The sequence below is a fragment of the Plectropomus leopardus genome, chromosome 21, assembly GCF_026936395.1.
Source record: "Plectropomus leopardus strain MGB_pleo_1.0 chromosome 21, ASM2693639v1, whole genome shotgun sequence".
NCBI lineage: Eukaryota > Metazoa > Chordata > Actinopteri > Perciformes > Serranidae > Plectropomus > Plectropomus leopardus.
In genome coordinates, this window is record NC_142196.1 from 14,265,409 (window position 1) to 14,283,725 (window position 18,317).

Genomic DNA, 18,317 nt, shown 5'->3' on the forward strand with positions numbered 1-18,317 from the left:
GCCAAGCTAACACAGCAGCACGGGCAACTGTCCGACATGTTTAGCGGTCCCAACAACTTGACTCTGATATTGAAATGGCCCGTGGTCCATCAAACATGTTAATAACTGTTGCAGTGATTTGACAAAATGCAGAATCCATAGGGATTAGCTGGTTTGTAGAAATGAGGCAACACCCTGCAGGGACTGGTTAAAGAGTTGACATTAAAACACCTTGGACTGTGTATGTGAATTCATCAAATATTTCTGCATAAGTAGTCCAGTAGTACAGCTAATGATGTGCAAGTTTATTATAAGCCTATATCAATTAATAAAAAGTTCTGATTAGATATTGAGATAGATTTTGCGCTGTAAGAGAAAGTAATTTGACTTATTTTAAAACATTTGGTTTATGAACATATTGTCTTTCCTTGCTTATATACTTTTCATTTCATACTTGTCATTTTTGTCTCGTGCGACACAGATGAATCTGGAAGTCATCTATGGAGATACGGACTCCATTATGATCAATACCAATAGCAAGTCGTTGGAGGAAGTCTTCAAACTTGGCAATAAGGTGTGTTTTGTCTCTTTGTTCACCCAGCAGTAGAGAGGTTGTGTGTTCTCTTCTTTTTTTTTTCTTTAAGAATTGACATTTTCATTGAATATTTGTTTGTTGTTCCCAGGTGAAGGCAGAAGTAAATAAGCTCTACAAACTGCTGGAGATCGACATTGACGGTGTGTTTAAGTCGCTTTTATTGCTAAAGAAGAAGAAGTACGCTGCCTTGGTGGTGGAGAACCACGGGGAGGGACGATACAGTGTCAAGCAGGAGCTCAAAGGATTGGACATCGTCCGCAGAGATTGGTGTGACCTGGCCAAGGAATGTGGCAAGTACGTTAGATAAACCAAGCAAAGATGTGACTGGAAGCTACATATCAGGCATCGCAGTGGGACCTAAAATATATTCATTGATCTTTTAAAAACTGTGGAAGTACTTGTTAGTTATGATAAAATGTGTTTGCTCTCCTCTGTTCTTGCAGCTACGTGATCGGTCAAATCTTGTCTGATCAGAGTCGTGACGTCATTGTGGAAAACATCCAGAAACATCTGGTGGAGGTGGGAGAGAAAGTGGCAGCTGGAACCATACCACTCAACCAGTATGAGATACACAAGGTGAGGACATGGCTGTGTGTGTGTGTATGTGCATTTCTGCACCACATTAGCAAAGCCTTAAAGGTATACTATGCAGGAATTTCCTAAAAAACAATATATAGACTCCTGCAGAAGTAATCCCTCTGAGTTATCACTTAGGACCCACTAGAGGTGTGTGGCTTTGTATTTATCTGCAGAGACTCTGCCTTCTGCTTTCTTAGTTTTTCTTACTTTCTTGTGTTTTGGACATTGTGTATCCCCCAGCCGATAACGGCGCACATGTGAGGTCTTTCATTTATTACATTTTTTTTTAATAGAAGAAAGTGATCTGGTAAAACGCATCCAAGAGGAAGCTGCAAAAATCAGACCAAGTGGCTTAAAATACTAATAGTCCAGCTGATGCAGAAGACACAGCCGATACAAAAAATGAGTTACATTATTATTCTTATTTTATTTCTGTATATTTATCATCCAACATCCACAACCTAACCTTCATGTTCTTTGTTTCACCCAAAGCTGAACCCCCAAAAATAAGTAAAGACAAAATACCACACTTTTTTTTCTTCACCTGCTTGGTATTTGCAGGTACCTGACCCGATGCAGGACTGTAATGTAAGCACTAGTAGTGTAGAGAAGAGATGCCAAGTTTTAATGTTGTGTTTAAACCATAACCAACAATTCCTGCATAGTATACCTTTATGTAAGCTGTGTTGTATGCGTCCTCTTGGCAACCAGCAATTTAAATGTACTACGTACAGCGTGTAAAGTGGGGAAACAGGCAGTGACAAACCAGCACACTTATGTGAGGCTCTGGAAGATGTTTGTCTCTATTTGGTTTATTCTTTTGTATTTTGCCATTACCTGTCTGTTCATTGCTGCTGTCACTCTTTGGTCCAGGCTCTGACTAAAGATCCTCAGGACTATCCAGACAAAAAGAGCCTCCCTCATGTCCATGTGGCTCTATGGATCAACTCCCAGGGTGGTCGTCGGGTCAAAGCTGGAGATACAGTCTCTTACATCATCTGCAAGGTGTGTGTAAAGAAGAGAAAGAGGAATATTATCTCTTGATACACTGGTCAACTAGTCCTTTTGTAATCATTAAAATCCCAGAATGCAATGAACACAATAGATAGGTACCCAGGGTTCCCGCAGATCCTTAACAAATCTTAAAAGGCATTGAATTCATTAATCCAAAAATAAGCTCTAAATCAGTATTAAAATGATTGAAATTAATCTTTAAAAAACTCCTAAAAATGTTCAGACATGCGATGTAGGATTTTATGAATCATTTTTTTCTGACGTTGCTTCGTAAAATCTCAAAACAATTGGTAACATTTATTTTTTGTTAAATAATTTGAATAAATTCCTCTTCTTAAACTTGTTATGATGGGAATCCAAGCAGTTGAAAACCTAAAAGATACTTTTATGATTATTTAATATATTCATTGTCTTCCATGGGTTTTACTCAAAAAAGGTTGTTTTTTTACTGGACTTTTTTTTACTAAACATTTGGGCAAAATAAAATTGTCCTTCAGTTTTGGTTATCAGAAAATTAGTCTCAAAATACATTCCAAGTGGCATTAAAAAAGTCTGAAAAAGTCTTAAATCTAACTTGCCCTGATACCAATATAAGAATATCCAAAGATAGACTTTTGGGATACACTAAAAGTACAAGCAACCGTTCACACCACTTCATGTCTTTTCTTTCTCCCCAAGGACGGCTCCACGCTTGCAGCCAGTCAGAGAGCCTACGCTCTGGAGCAGCTCCAGAAGCAGGAGGGTCTCAGTCTGGACACTCAGTATTACCTCGCCCAGCAGGTCCACCCTGTGGTGTCCCGCATCTGTGACCCCATTGAGGGCATCGACGGAGTGCTCATCGCCACGTGGCTTGGTAAGTTAACGACAGGTTTTAGAAGACAGTGCAAGACTTCAGTCTTTAAGAGTGGATGGCCCAACATCACTGTGGTGTTCAAGTATGATTTGAGGGATTTCAGGTTTCGTTAAGCCTTTAAAATACAAGCAGTTACAGAAATTAATTTAAAAAAAAAATTCAAATGTTAATGTGGAATGTTTTTAATTGGTGTTGTTGACATCAACTTGCATAATGCGACTTATTGTAATTAAACGACTCATTTGCAGTTTACAGATACACTGTTTTATAAATAAACACTGTAAACACTGGCCATACGGTATTTGTGGGATGCAGCTTATTTTGAGTGATAGTACTAATCTCTCTTTATGCATGTGTTAGTGTTAGTCATAATTCCTGTTTTATAGTCTGTTGACAGCTGAGGCAGCCAAACATAGAAAAGCTGTCACACCTAATATCACAACAGCTTAATAAAAGTACAAAATAGATGTTTCATTGTTGTCTAATAGTCAAAATTAAGATGTTTAGAGGGAAATTTCCAGAATATTTGGCCTGCTCTGTCCCGTTTCTGTGTTAACATTTCTTATTGATTAGTGTAATGAAGAGAATGTGACAGGATAAAACGATCTGTGGCGTCAACTAGAATTGTTTTGTGTCCACACCAGGTCTGGACCCGGGTCAGTTTCGGGCTCACCAGCAGTACCAGAGGGAGGAGGAGGCTGATGGCATGCTGGGAGCTCCGGTCCAGCTGACTGACGAGGAGCGCTACAAAGACTGCGAGAGGTTCACCTTCACCTGCCCTCAGTGTGGCACTGACAACATCTACGACAGCGTCTTTGAAGGAGCTGTGAGTTGAAGTCAATATGCACACAATGTTCGCTTCCATGAGAGTCCCCTCTCTTGATCTTCTGCTGTTCTTTTACTTGTTTTTCTGTGGCCGTAGAGAATAAAGGGGCAGATATTTTTTTCCACAGTGGATGCATTACACTTCAGCACATTGTGGCTTAATCAAAATGTTAGATTTTCAATGAGTAATCTATGAACCAATATATGTTAAATCTTGCAAATTATGCTTTTCACACCCATATTGCCCTGTAGATGGGCGTGATGTAAACACAGCACAAAGCCCCTCTCGGGGCTACTACACTGATGCAGATAGTATCAGTGGAATTTCAATAGAAAAAAAACATTTCTTTTTATGGATACATACAAATTTTATTTCGAAAAATCAAATGTTGTCCTTTTTTAATTAACAAGCTTATTATCTCAGATTTCTGAGAAAAGTTTTCACAAAAGAAAGAAATTCTTCACTCGTAGCTCATCAATAGTATTTAGTCAAAACATTTGGCTAGTCCTTGTAGTAATTTGTCTAAAAACTCAGACTAGTTCTTGGGCTAATTATTTGATGTTAGTAAGACACCTAAATTTTAGTCTCTGGAAACACTTTTTCTTGAAGAGAAATAAAAAAATGTGTGATCCTCTGTCTAAGAATCTTTGGATCTTAGGGCATCGACCGTGGCCAGGTTATCAGGTACACCGAGATAAAAGAATGCAGCCTTGTCCAATACAAAGAGGGTCTCTGTTGTTTATCCTATAGTAATGATATGAATGTGGTTGACAAAATAATGGGAACATCTGTCTGCATAATAGATACAACTCAGCATTGCCACGCAGTTGAATCAGCACCTCAATAAGCAAAACTGAGCATAATGACCTATATGAAGAGAGGATTTATAGCAGCACTGTTGTATTAGACTGCACTATTTTAGGCCAGGTAAACCTGATCTAAACCTATGTCACAATAGCCAGAGGAGACCAAGTTATGCCGTCTTGTTCTTGTGTGCTGCACAAAAAAACCAAAGAGATACTAAAGAGCTTTTATCACCATGGTGTGTCTCACTGGATTAATCAGCAGAGACACGGATAAAGAGTCTGAAAGTGGAAGAATGGTTTTTCTGAAGGCATTTCAGTCGAACTTCCTGTGAGGGATTCATGCTTTAGTCATCCTCCATATTGTGTCTCTGTCTGTATTTTTAGACAGCTGCTTGGCTCCAATACGGACTCTGTTTTCATTGGCATAGTTTGGACTCCACAACTTGAAAAGCCTTTCCTTAACCCCTGCTGCTCTATGGACACACACACACACACACACACACACACACACACACACACACACACACACACACACACACACACACACTGATCTCCTACCATTTGTCAGGCCAAGGTCGTGTGTTTGTGTGTGTGTGTGTGTGTGTGTGTGTGTGTGTGTGTGTGTGTGTGTGTGTGTTTTATCAGCTTCTAATGAGGAGCAGGGCATGCAGCTTTTCCTTGTCTGAGAAACACTAATAAAACTGACAACCCTTCTTCCTCTGCTGGCGGAGAGAACTCGCATTAAATTAAAAAAGGAGTATTATACACAACCTCCATAAAAAGTTGATCATTACACATTTCAGCAGATATGCTGATATGTTTTACTGAGACTAGCACAGGAATCATGCCAGAAAAGCTTTGTTAGACTCAGCTTTAGTTCATCATATACTTGTGCACATTCAGAGAAAAAAAGAGGACCTCCTATTTCCTACTCTGATGTGGTCCTGAAACGTTGGTTGGAATATTTCCAAACTTTACACTAAACGACTAGGATTTGTCTGATTACTGGTGTTAATTGTCTAGCATGCGTCAGAGGCTGGTATGCACGCACACACAGAGAAACTGATAAGACACTAAGTTAATTAGGGTGGTGAACATGGTCTAACAGCTCAGTGAGAGGGGAGGACAGATGGGCCTTGACTCCACCGCTGACACGGAGCCAGAGATGTTCGGAGGAGGCGGTGATAGATGATGGAGGACAGACAGGGGAGGAAAGTTGTTTTGGGGTGGGGTGGGGGGGTAGCTGGGGATGAAAAGGTTATGTGTGGGAGGAGAAGAAGCTGGATAGAGCTGCAGGGATTTCCTTGAGTTAACTTTTAATCAAGTTTTAGGTTAAGACGTGGATAAATACTATCTGGGTAAATGTTTTGTGCCTCAGTGCAGGTGACAGCCGTGTCCTGAGGCGCGACGTTTTCAGCTTGTCCATCCATCCGTCCCCTTCTAGTGAACGCTGTATCTCAAGAACTAATGGAATTTCTTCAAATTTGGCCCAGATGTTTATTTGGACTCTGTGATTAACTGATTCGATTTTGGTGGTCAAAGGTCAAGGTCACTATGACCCCGTCAGTCCCATGCTTAGTAACGCAGTTTCTCAAGAAGGCCTTTTGGCACAAACGTCCCATTGGACTCAAGAATTAACTGATTCGAATTTGGTGGTCAAAGGTTAAAGATCAAGGTCACTGTGGTCTCTCAATTTATGCTTATGGCCAAAAAGTCAAAGATCAACTTGTGGCATACCAGTTTCAAGGTATTCCGTGGTATATAAATCGACATTTGCTTATCTATAGAAAAGAAAAAACAGTACAACTGGGTGAAGAATTTCATCTTTGTTGTTGCTGTTTTCAAAAGGGTAATAAAACGTTTGTGTAACCAAACAAAGAAAAAAGCTTTTTTTAAATTTTAAATTCCTTTTGAGGTCCATTGTAACTGATAATAATATATCCGTAATACAGTGACACCATGAAACCACAGTATTTTTTTGGATGGTTACTGTGAAAGTTTCATATTGTTGCAACCCTAATTGTGACATCATAATGTTCTACAAAAACACTTTCTGGCCGTTATTAAATGTCATACATCAGAAACAGAAGGGAGGACATTTGGTCAGATACTGAATTGATGTGTGCGACGCGTCCATGTTTTCACAGTCATGGATGTAAACTGTTGTTTTACGGGTTTACAGAAGGCTATTTGAAGTGCAGACTTTCAGTTAGAAAAATGACAGATGTTTGGGTTTTAGACAAAACTGATGAATGTTGAAAGAAACAATTCTTGAATCGCAATATTTTAACATTTCACACAAGTCTCACATAAACACAAGACCGAAACAACTCTGGGTGTTTCATGTTTTCATTTAACTGTGCAGCCGTAAATTAACTGGCAAGGGAGCGTTGTATAATTTTTATGGATACAACTCATTTGGGAGGAAGAAGCCTGTTATCAAAATGAAGTTTGGAATGAAACAAGTGAGATAAAAGAGTAGGAGTAGAGAAGAAGGGAGGCTGCTTTCATCCAGAGCAGACAGGAAAGAAAAAACACATGAAGAAGAGGAGGAGATGGAGGGGGTTAATGTAGCTGCATATTAAGGGGGAGTTGATTGACTTGAACTGGCAGAAAATCTGGTAGTTTTTTTCCAAAAGGGAATGATGTAGGCAAACAAGAAAACTGTGTGTGGCTGGGTGGGGGGGTGTCACATGCATACTTGTGTGCCATTGACTTCCCTGCAGAAACCTTTTTTTTTTTCTTTTTTGCTGCTGTCAAAGCGACAGTTAAATGGAGTTGAGGTTTAAAGGAGCGAGTGTTTAAAGCTGTTATATTTAGTGTAATTGTTATGTACTGTGGCTACTTTTTTCATTGCATTCATTCAACTATAAACCTTGCTGTCAAGTGGAAAATTCAGGGGTATTGAGGTCATGTTGACCTGTTTTCTTCTGGCCATAATAAAGTTAAAATTTCCTGGACTTCAAGCCCTCACACCTTCCACACTTGTGACATGTCCTCTACGCAGGTTTAAGGGTAATGGTCGGGTTGCTATGTTACCTAACTTCTTATCTGTGAAGAATCCCTGTGCACACATATAGTATATTTATTCAAAAGGCTACAATTATGAAATCTGGTGGGAGTGATATTAAAGTTATTGCTGTGAGCGTGTTGTAAATGCCGCCCCCTAATAGCTATTGCGCCTACGGACTCCATTATTTGAAATTTAGGATGCAGTCACATTTTCCAGGCCTGAAAAAGGCATGCAATTATTGAATCATGAAATATTTTGGGAAAGTCGTGGAATTTTGTCGAGTGTGATGACATTTTTATCGTCTTTGGACGACCTTATAGAGATGTGAAAAGACCACTGAGAGATGCAAACAGGCCATAAAGAGTCACAAAACGACCACAATGAGAAGAGTTTTTTCTTGATGGCTACAGCTGATATTGTGTGTATTTGAATTAATCTGTTGTTACACATTTCCTCTTTTTCAGGGATTAAAGTTGGAGCCCAGCTTGCTGCGATGCTGTCACATCCCCTGTGGGAGTCGCCCCATCGACTACGCTGTCAACATCAGCAACAAACTGCTACTTGACATCCGCCGTCACATCAAGAAATACTACTCTGTGAGTATTTCTCTGTTTGTGTGCCAGTTTGCGAGCGTGACTGAGGTTTTGATGAATACTATGGATTCTTCCAATAAACCTCTACTTTGCACACACACTCAAAAACACAAGCACACACACATTCATGTATTTACTTCTTCACCACCTGCAGGGCCACAAATGGACTTCATTTAGTTTTCATTCAGTGTTTAATGCTGCAACTTGTTAGACTCGCACAGCTGTCCAGCCTGTTTTTCTTTTTTCTTTTTAAACCTTTTCCTCCAAAGGGAGTTGCTGTTAGTTCACCAATACAAATTTCTTCAAAACATATGCACCAGTTTATCTAAAATATTACACTAAATGTACATCTTGGTACTTCAAATGTTACCTTTTAAGTTCTATGCACTGCTGAGCATTGTGGTTGTTTGTGCACCACACACATGTTCCTGAATATGTGCTAGATATGAATAATGCTTTAGCTGACAAAATACAAGCTCAAGTGTTAAGAGAAACTCAGCTCTATGTAATGAAATAGTCAAAACTTGTAAAAATTGACCTTGCACTAAGTGTTCGTGAGAGGGTTAGACTGTATTTAACAATGTGGGATTCAACAGATGCTGTAATGATAAGAAAAGCCATCAGAAAGATTTTGGACGAGAGATGAAGGAAACCTCAGCAGGGCACCGAGCACATTATGCTACAAAATGAAAAGAGCAGCAGAGAGATTTGATGGAGCATGATCCATGAAAATACTTAAATGGCCATTCTTACTTTGAATACCAAGTTTAACTTGCGCTCTTTGCCAGTTTTTTAAGAAGATAAGGTGAAATTTAAATGATACATCTGGGAGAACTAGGTCATTGGAGAATCAGTAGGAACTAAAAATACAACAAATCACATGTATTTGACTTTTGAGATCAAGCAAATTTGGCTCAGTAAAACAGGGCTACTCTTGGCTGGAAAGAACACTCACTGTGTTGCAGTTAGACACATTTTGCCGTCTCAAAAGCACGCCAGGTGTGAAGGTATGGATCACTGGCTCTTTAGATCTGAAAATGTGAATAGCTTACAATGTAAAGATAGAAGACCATGAATCACGTATGAGTTCAGATGTGCGAATGTGCACAGCCACATGATCGAATACGTGCATGCATACAGAAATGTCATGAGATGATTAAATGTGCCCATGGTGTAATAATTTTTAGCTAAATTGTTAAGGAAATAAAACTATGACAAGTGCTAATCAGTTGCTGGAAAAAGACATTTTAGTTGGAGAAGTTGTCACCCGAAAAATAAGTTACAGTATTCATCAGTTATTAAAATGGTAGCACACTTTATCTTGTGTAGATTTTGGGCTAACTTTGCAGCCCTGAAATTTTAAACTGCTGCCATATAATTGCATTATGTTTTCGGGTTGTCCATGCCTCTGTCCGTCCATAATGTTCCGATGAATACAATATCACAAGAAGGACTTGAGGACATTTTTTCAAAGAATTTGTCTTTGCAGCAACATTTAAAGCCAACTGTCCTGGCTACAAATGAGTCTTAACTGGTTTGCAGAGGCAAACAACTGCAAAGAGGTAGTTTTAGTTTTATGCCAAATATTAAGCCCCACCCCCCCCAAAAAAACAGTACAATGTTTCCCCTATAGTATTCAGCAGCAGCGTGCTGTAAGCTGTAGCAGTGAGTCCATGAATGAGGCAAGTGTCTGTGGTTAGTTCACGTGTGTGTAATAACTCCCTTTAGCCCGAGTAGAACAGGATGTGAAGCAAAACACGGAGCAGGGCAAACTGACACTGTACGCTGCCCCTGACGAGCAGCCTGAGAGTGAAGCAAACTGGATGCCTGTGTTGCCTTTGCGAAGCTCTCTCTCTCTCTCTCTTTCTTCTGGTAGCTTCTAACACCTTGGTCTTGAGTGAGTGGAATGCACTGTCTGTGAAAGTGTGTGTGTGTGTGTGTGTGTACGTGGGGCTAACTCTCCCACAGTGCTGAACAGAAATCAATTAGTTTGGTGAATGTGCGGGGAGCGAGTCCCCCTCAACCCCTTTGTCAGGATGTGTGAAACAGCTGCTACCACTGAATACTTACACCTCACACAGCAACTCACACTCTCACACACACACACACACACACACACACACACACACTACTGGAGGCCGAACAGCAGCGGACACAGCACACACAGCAGGGCAATGAAGAGGGGTAATATTGTGTAATTAAGGATTCCTTTCAGGCCGAGGGAGAGTTCAAATAGAGCTGTTTGTCTGGCCAGATAGAGTGAAGGCTCTGCACCTCAGTGTGTGTGTGTGTGTGTGTGTGTGTGTGTGTGTGTGTGTGTGTGTGTGTGTGTGTGTGTGTGTGTGTGTGTGTGTGTGTGTGTGTGTGTGTGTGTGTGTGTGTGTGTGTGGGTGTGTGTGTGTGTGTGTGTGTGTGTGTACACACGAATATACGCCCATGTGTGTTGGCGTCCTAAGCTCAGACCAGAGACATTAATCATTAGTGAAATTACCTCCTGCCCCCCCCCCCCATCCCCACCATTATCAATAAACCAGCACCCTGAGAATGGGCAAACACTTGTTCGCTCTCTGTTACACATACACTGTCATAAACACACACACACACTCTGTTGTCATCCTTTCCTCCTCTCGTCCTGCTTTCTTTGGCAAAATGAGAGATTCGCTTGTTTCCTGAACCACCCAATTCTTCTTTTTCTTTTTTTTGTAACCCCTCCCATCTAACCACCGTTGCCATGGCATTTAACAAATTATTGCAATTACCCTCGTCATGCGGGTCGCCCCTGGAAACGGGCTGAGGGGCAAGAGAAGAAAGAGGGAGGGAGAGAGAGAAAGGGTGAATGAAGACCAGAGAAGGTGATAATCCTGTTTTGAACAAAAGGTCAAATTGTTGAATAGAGAAGCTTTGATTAAGCGGAGGAGGTACAAAGTGGAACCGTTTGAGCTCTATTCAGTGTGTGTGTGTGTGTGTGTGTGTGTGTGTGTGTGTGTGTGTGTGTGTGTGTGTGTGTGTGTGTGTGTGTGTGTGTGTGTGTGTGTGTGTGTGAGAAAGAGAGAGAGAGAGACTGTGAGTGTATGTGTGTGTGTGGAACAGAGAGTGCATGTTTGTGAAGTAGACCGATTTTAGGTCTATTCACTTTAGAGCTAGAAGTGTTGACTGCTGAAGCACAAAAACTGTTAGAGCTCTTTCGTGTGTGTGTGTGTGTGTGTGTGTGTGTGTGTGTGTGTGTGTGTGGCAGGTGGATTCCTCTGCTTCAGGAGTCATGTCAGAGAGGCTTTTCCACAGTGTTAAGATTTAATAATAGATCTGAAATGATTTGTTAGTTAATAGTAGTTGGGGATCAAAAGAATACTTCACCCTCCAAATAACCATTTTTTATATCAATTACTCACCTTGTGTTATGCTGAATTCCTGAATTCCAGACAAAAACAGTAATTTTATGTGGCTGAACACAGAAGCTGCCGGTCTACCGTTTCCTCGGTCAGTTAGTTTGTTTGTGTTATTGTATGACTTTGGCGTTTTAAAGGGTTAGTTCAGATTCACCAAAGTCATACGACAACACAAACTAACTAACTGATCGAGGCAACGGTTGACCAGCAGTTCAAGTAGTAAGCGAAGTAAAATAACTTTTTATGTCTATGGAGTCTGGCTTTGAAGAGAACATAGATAAGTTTGAGTTTCCTCTAGTTCTCTGTCGAAAAGTGCTGTTTGTTTGGGAAGAACTGAGCAGACAGCTGGATATATGAGTCTTGGTTTATGCTGCACAAATTGTGTGAGAGTTTGAAAAAAGATGTTTTGATATAGTTTTGCTGTTAAATGTGGACCCCTGACTTAAACACTTGAAGAATGTCCTCGCTTTTTGCATCCTTCGTTCACCTGTAGACATTCTAAAGTTTTTTCACAAATCCCGCGTAACACAGGGTCAGTAACTGATATACAAATAGACATTGTATATCAGACTTTAAGTAGTCCTTTAAAAAAAAAATCATTCTTGACCAAATGTGTCCCAACTGCAGTAATAAAGACGATCCTGAAGTATCAGACCACAGAAAGTAAGAATGCAACAGAACAGAGACGTTTGGCAAGAAACGAGTATCAAAAAAAAATCTAAACAGACAAAGATGAGGCAGCAGATAGAGGGTATATTTCGTGGTGGGCCCTGTCGTGGCCTGGTCTTGCCTCTGTTTGGTTAAATTATGTGGAACTCATTTGACGTCTGCATTCAGTGTGTCAGGTATCCACTGCAGTAATTATGCAATTATGAGCCTTTATTCTCTTACGTCCGACTGTACACCCCCACCCTCGCACCGGCAAAATGCCTCAATTAGAGTTTTTTTTTCTCTCCTGCCTAGTCATTTCTCTGTGCTGCTCACACGGGTCCACTGCACTTAATCTAGCTGTATTTTTTATTTTTCTTGAGTGTGCTTGGATGGGTTTTGGGTCACAGTGCCAGAGCACAAGGGCATTGTGGGTAGCTGTTCTTCCTTTCAGCCCCCCCTCAGTCCTGGGCACTTGAGCCTTTGATGTGTCTTATTAAATCATTTTAATGCATGTGAATGGGAAACAATTAATATGTTTGTGCTCACACTGAATGCAGTGTGTGTGTCCATTTGTTCCTCTTTTGCGTCCCATGGGAACAGCAGTGTGTGCCGAGGCTTGTGTCACAAGAAACACACACACAAAAAAAATCGCAGATCAAACAAAATCACACTCATGCTGCTTATCTGCCACCTCCGCCAGTCATTGTCCCGCACATGTCTTTATCAGGGACAGCGAGGCAGTCTCATTTCCCATGATGCTCAGCTCTTTGAACAAGAGCGGCAGAGGTGTTTATGTAATTAGTCCTAGAGCTGGGGTTTGTGGGTAAAGCTGTGAACTCTGGGACTTTCTAATTGATTTGGGACATATGTGTGTGTTCGTGTGAACGTGTGTGTTTGGTTTTCATTTAGAAGAGATTTGCCGGTTGTGCAGATGTGTTGTGGTACAGCTGTGTGTGTGTGTGTGTGTGTGTGTGTGTGTGTGTGTGTGTGTGTGTGTGTGTGTGTGTGTGTGTGTGTGTGTGTGTGTGTGTGTGTGTGTGTGTGTGTGTGTGTGTGTGTGTAGACTGAAGCACTCCTTTTCCTCTCTAGTCTTACATGCCCTATTTTGTTGCATTATATACACACACACAAAAAGACATTTACAGTGTAATGTGCACTTTATTAATTGATAATGTATGTGACTGATACACCTACTCCACACAATAATCCAGTTTTGCAAAGTGTTTTCACATTATTTTAAATAATTGTCTTGGTAGGATCTTTCTCGCTGCTCAGAGATTGTGGAAAAGGCTTTAATATTAAAATAAAGAATTGAGATTGTAGGTTGGAATTGCAACTTGTATATGTACAGCCTCTCTTGTCATACAGTTACTGTAATCCAGTCTAGCTGACACTCAATGTGCTATGCAATGATTTACAGAAACTGTAATAAATAACAATTTTAATAATCAAATCTATATCTAAACAAATGGTCTGGAATCTAGATGAAGACAAAAAGAAAGAACTCTTGAAAAGTTTTTTTTCCCCCCTTAGCAGCAGTTTGTTGAGTTTGAGTCACTTGGTGAGGAACTGATCATGTGATCAATTTGTCAATCAGGGTGCACATTTTCCATGGGATGGCAGCCAGTTTCATGTCAGATTTGTTAGAAAAACTTTGGACAACACTGAAATGAGAACGCTGTTCTAAGAATTCGAACAATCTATTTCTTTATCAATCAATGAACGTTAAAGTTTCACTTTTACTGTTTCTGGCATTCTGCTGCTCGATCTATACTCTGCGCTCCAAAATTTTGGTGCTCTGATTAACAGAGTAGCCTTTATGTATATGTATTTACCAACAGCTCTCCGAATGAACAGCCCAACTCAAAAAAAATAAAAACTCTGCATGTCCCAGAAAATGTTGACAGCATGGCGGACTGCCACAAACCCTGCTTCACGAGTACCAGCCATTGCTTCTTTGGTCATCTTGTTGGCTCAGTGTGGTTCACGACCTCTACTACATATTGAGTTTGTTGTGCCTAAGAATTAACCCTTTATCTCCACATAAGGAAACTCTTAATTTCCATGTAATTTAAGTATGTGATTAAAGTGTAAAAATGAGGCTAAATACTTCTAGGAAGTCCAGCTGCTGTTAATTAACTTATTGGAAAAGTTACATTGCTAAATAGGGGAACATGAATGCAACATATTAAAAAACATGGATGGAAACTTGCTGTTTTCTACTAAAGAAAAGCAAAAATTTATGGCAGTTACTCCAAACTTAAATCCAAACCTGCATTATAATCTAAAAACTTTAGCCAGTTAGCGCAGTGACTGCTGTCCACTCTCATCCCCATCTGAGTTGACAAAGTGTCCAGATGTGTTAAGGTGGTAAGATCACATCTGCATACACTTCATGGGTTTAATTTGCACTCAATAGTTTTGATTTGTACCGCACATTTATAGAGAGAAGAGTTTCTGTAGATCGGTGTCAAAGCTTAAATACACCCAAAATTATTTCAACATTTTTTGTTAAAGAAACATCCAATTTATATCGTTTTATTTCTCTGTTTTTTATTTGCACCGTTTCTTTTATGAATCACTTTAAAGAGGAAATGGACAAAGTTAACCTCTCCCTCTGACCAGCTTCAGTTCGTTCTGGTCGGTCCTTGACATGACAGATTATCGAAGCTTTCTGCGCAGTGAAAAATAGTTTATGTACTGTAGAGTCAACTGTAAAGAAAAGAAATGTTTCTTTTTTAGCTGTTGCTGCTCAAAACTGATGAGGAGACTAGACAAAGCCGAACATAAAAATCAATGAGAGAAACAGTGTGTGCCTGTGTGTGTGTGTGAGGGGGATGTGGATAGAAAGACAGGTGGCAGCAGTTTTTGAGGGGGTTTATTTTGAGTGAATAGAAGGAAGGAAGGATAGCTAGATGGGGGGAAAGAGGCAAAGGCGTTGATGGCGGTGGGTCTTATGCTCTGTCATTAGTTGGGCATTAACCCCCTCCCCTTTAAACCCCCTTAGTAATGGCAGGGCATAAGAAGCAGAGGGGGTGGAGGGGTCTATAAGAATACGCAGAGATTGAGAGGGTTAGACCACAGCACCTGCCCAGGGTCACTACCTCACCCCAGGGGGTCCTAACTACTGCCGTTTTGGCTGTCCACCGCTCTGCCTGTCTTGACAAGTACTCACAGAGCAGGACCCCGACACACGGCAGCTGAGGATACATTCAAATGTAAAGAGAGCGAGAGCAGGGTGGGATGTGAAGTCAGATGTAAACCTCAGTTCTGCTCCCTCTTTATTTGCCTGTCTCTTGGTTTTATTTTACAACCCCTCGTTTTCTTCCTCCGACTACTTTTCTTGTCAGTTGTGTTGTGCCGAATTAGAGCCGCTAAATTGAAGCAACAATTTTCAGCAAAATGTCCTCATTACCAGAAACAGTTTTTAAAGTGGCTCAAGGCAACAAAAGTTTTTTTTTTTTTTTTTTGGTCAATTTTTAAGAACACCTTTTATCAACAAAATAAATGGCAACACAAGCACATTTATAAACAAGTAATCACGTAGGGTAGTTAAATGTTTTTTTTCTGTTGTGATATTTTCATCAGGGATTCCTTTGGACATGAGAAAGCTAGAATTTAAAGTAATTTGGAAGCAGTGTTGCAGTAGCAGAAAGTCACACAGTTTGATGAATGCTCAAAAAATCATTAGGGGTGAAACGGTACCCAGAAGTCACGGTTTGGTTCATACCTCGATTTAGGATTCATAGTGAGTTCGGTACAGCAGGAAAAAAAATGTCTCTTTTCATTTATCTTGAACAGACTGTAGTGCAAGTTTCAAGGACAGATAAAATCCTCCTGCGGGAGACTGAGGCAGCATTTTGCCCACTGGCAACTTCGGGGGAAAACAGTCATTATAGAATAATGAACACACACACTTCTGTATTACACAGTAGTAACATTAAACAAGCACTTCCCTAAAAGGCAACAGGTCACTTTAAAACAGAAAAGCATATGATATGAAATTAAAAACATTAAATAAAAAGAATAATACAAATAATAAACATTGAGCATTAGAAGTGTCACGTGTGCCCCACCTTGGCTTATATGCCAATGTAAATGCCTTCAGTAATTGTATTACCTTGATCAACTTTTGTGTCTAAAGACCGCTTAAAGCAGCATTTTGTCTGTTTTCATCACATAGCCTACAACGGTTAAGCAATGCCGATACCCCAACTTTGTTCACGACTCTCTCCAGTGCTGTTGTAGCTGAACGGAAACCTGCAGGTGGATTGTTTAGCTGCATTGTTTAATTTGTCCTCAACAATAGTGACTGACTCATGCTACAGCTAAAAGTTTACGGGCAAAATTTGCACTTGTGAACTTTGGTTCCACATCATGTGCACCAGTTTTATTCTGCATGTACTGAACCATGACCATGTATCGGTCATGGTTCAGTACATGCAGAATATAAATGAAGGCTCAGTATGAATGCAAGAACCGTTAGAGCACTAAAAATCCTACGATGGCAATTAACAAATAGGTCAATTCAGCAGTGCCTTTTTAACTTACTGTACTTTAATGATATTCTGGTTTTCAGTATTTAGTTTTGTCTTCGAAGCAGTCACAATCTCATGGAAACCAGACTGATCATTGAAAAGCTGGAAAAAACCTGTCCAGAAAAAGTCATGAAATTAGTAAAAAAAAAAAAAAAATCATTAAAAGTTTTGGAAAAGTCATGATATTATGTTGCATATAATGACATTGTTGCAGTAGTCCGGGCATTGATTGCGGGCATAGCTTTTCATACAATGTAACATAACGGCAAATTTATTTTCTGTAGTCAGTAGTTGCAGTAGTTAAATCGAGAGACGTGTCAAGTAAGGCAACTTAACTCAAACAACAAATTTGCTGCTTACAACAAATGGAAAACTTTTAGGTTTTCATTTTCCATGATTATTACTGACCAAGCCTTCCCCTTTAAAATGGGTTTTGTATATATACGTAACCCATTTTTTATATACGGTAAGTCTCTCCTGTGTTTGTGTGTGTGGAAAAGTACTGTAACCGCCTGGCAAGCGCCGCAGATGCAGTGAAGTGCGTGCTTTACCAAATTGGAAATTCCATTTTAGGTCCTTGAAAACTTACAAAAAAGTTTTGAAATCTTGTCCATGAAAATGTGTGGGAACCCTGTACTTTCCCTTAGTCCAAGATAGCATTTTAAGATGTCTTGATTTATTGGACTAACAATCCAAAAACCCAAAATACTCAGTACTAAGATATAAAAGCAGTTGCCAAACAATTCTCTTGCAGACCAATGGTTGCAGCTCTGCTAAAGTTTGGAAGTTTCACAGTTACTGGAGTTGTAACATGTGTGATGCATCTCTTTAGGGCTGGTTGGTGTGTGAGGACCAGGCCTGCCAGAACAGGACCAGACGACTGCCAATCGCCTTCTCACGCCACGGACCCATTTGCCCTGCCTGCACCAGGGCAACTCTCAGACCTGAGGTAACACAAACGTCAGAAGTCACTCTTAATACACAAGAGTATGCATTCACCTATTTGGTTAGAGAAATACGAACACCAGAGCGGGGGAAACAAACACACACTGTGAGCCTGAGTTTGAGATGACTGCACACACCTTGTTGCATTCTGTACGTTTTGTCCAGATGATGGTGCTATGGAGCTGAAGTCTCTCCTCACATATGTTCTGTACATCTTTACTCATAAGTATCACATTTCAACATATATATAGATATATATATACACACGCACACACACAATGATAAAAGTAATCTTCTCTTTGTCTGCAGCCTCTGTTTGTCATGTGACGGTGTGTCTGCAGCTCTTGTAGCCGCCTTATGAACACTTTGTTAGCTTGACCACTGGATTTAAGAGAAACACTCTCCCTTTCAATTTGAGCATGACGGTTGAATCAATTTTTTTGTCCTCTTTTTCTCAGTCCAATTCTTACCATTCCTGCCTCAAGCCATGCCTTAACTCCCTCTTGTCAATTTGTTTTTTTTTTTTTTTATCTTGCGTG

General features: G+C 40.2%; 1 protein-coding gene across 1 annotated transcript in view; it reads left to right on the forward strand.

Annotated features, from left to right (window-relative positions):
* Positions 1–18,317, forward strand: part of pola1 (polymerase (DNA directed), alpha 1) — a 64,218-nt gene that overhangs the window by 25,726 nt on the left and 20,175 nt on the right. The window contains exons 28-35 of the mRNA XM_042510657.2: positions 461–553; positions 663–868; positions 1,018–1,150; positions 2,027–2,158; positions 2,846–3,020; positions 3,665–3,846; positions 8,130–8,261; positions 17,666–17,782. Coding sequence (XP_042366591.2) covers positions 461–553; positions 663–868; positions 1,018–1,150; positions 2,027–2,158; positions 2,846–3,020; positions 3,665–3,846; positions 8,130–8,261; positions 17,666–17,782 — 1,170 coding nt within the window. The remainder of the gene's footprint in view (positions 1–460; positions 554–662; positions 869–1,017; positions 1,151–2,026; positions 2,159–2,845; positions 3,021–3,664; positions 3,847–8,129; positions 8,262–17,665; positions 17,783–18,317) is intronic.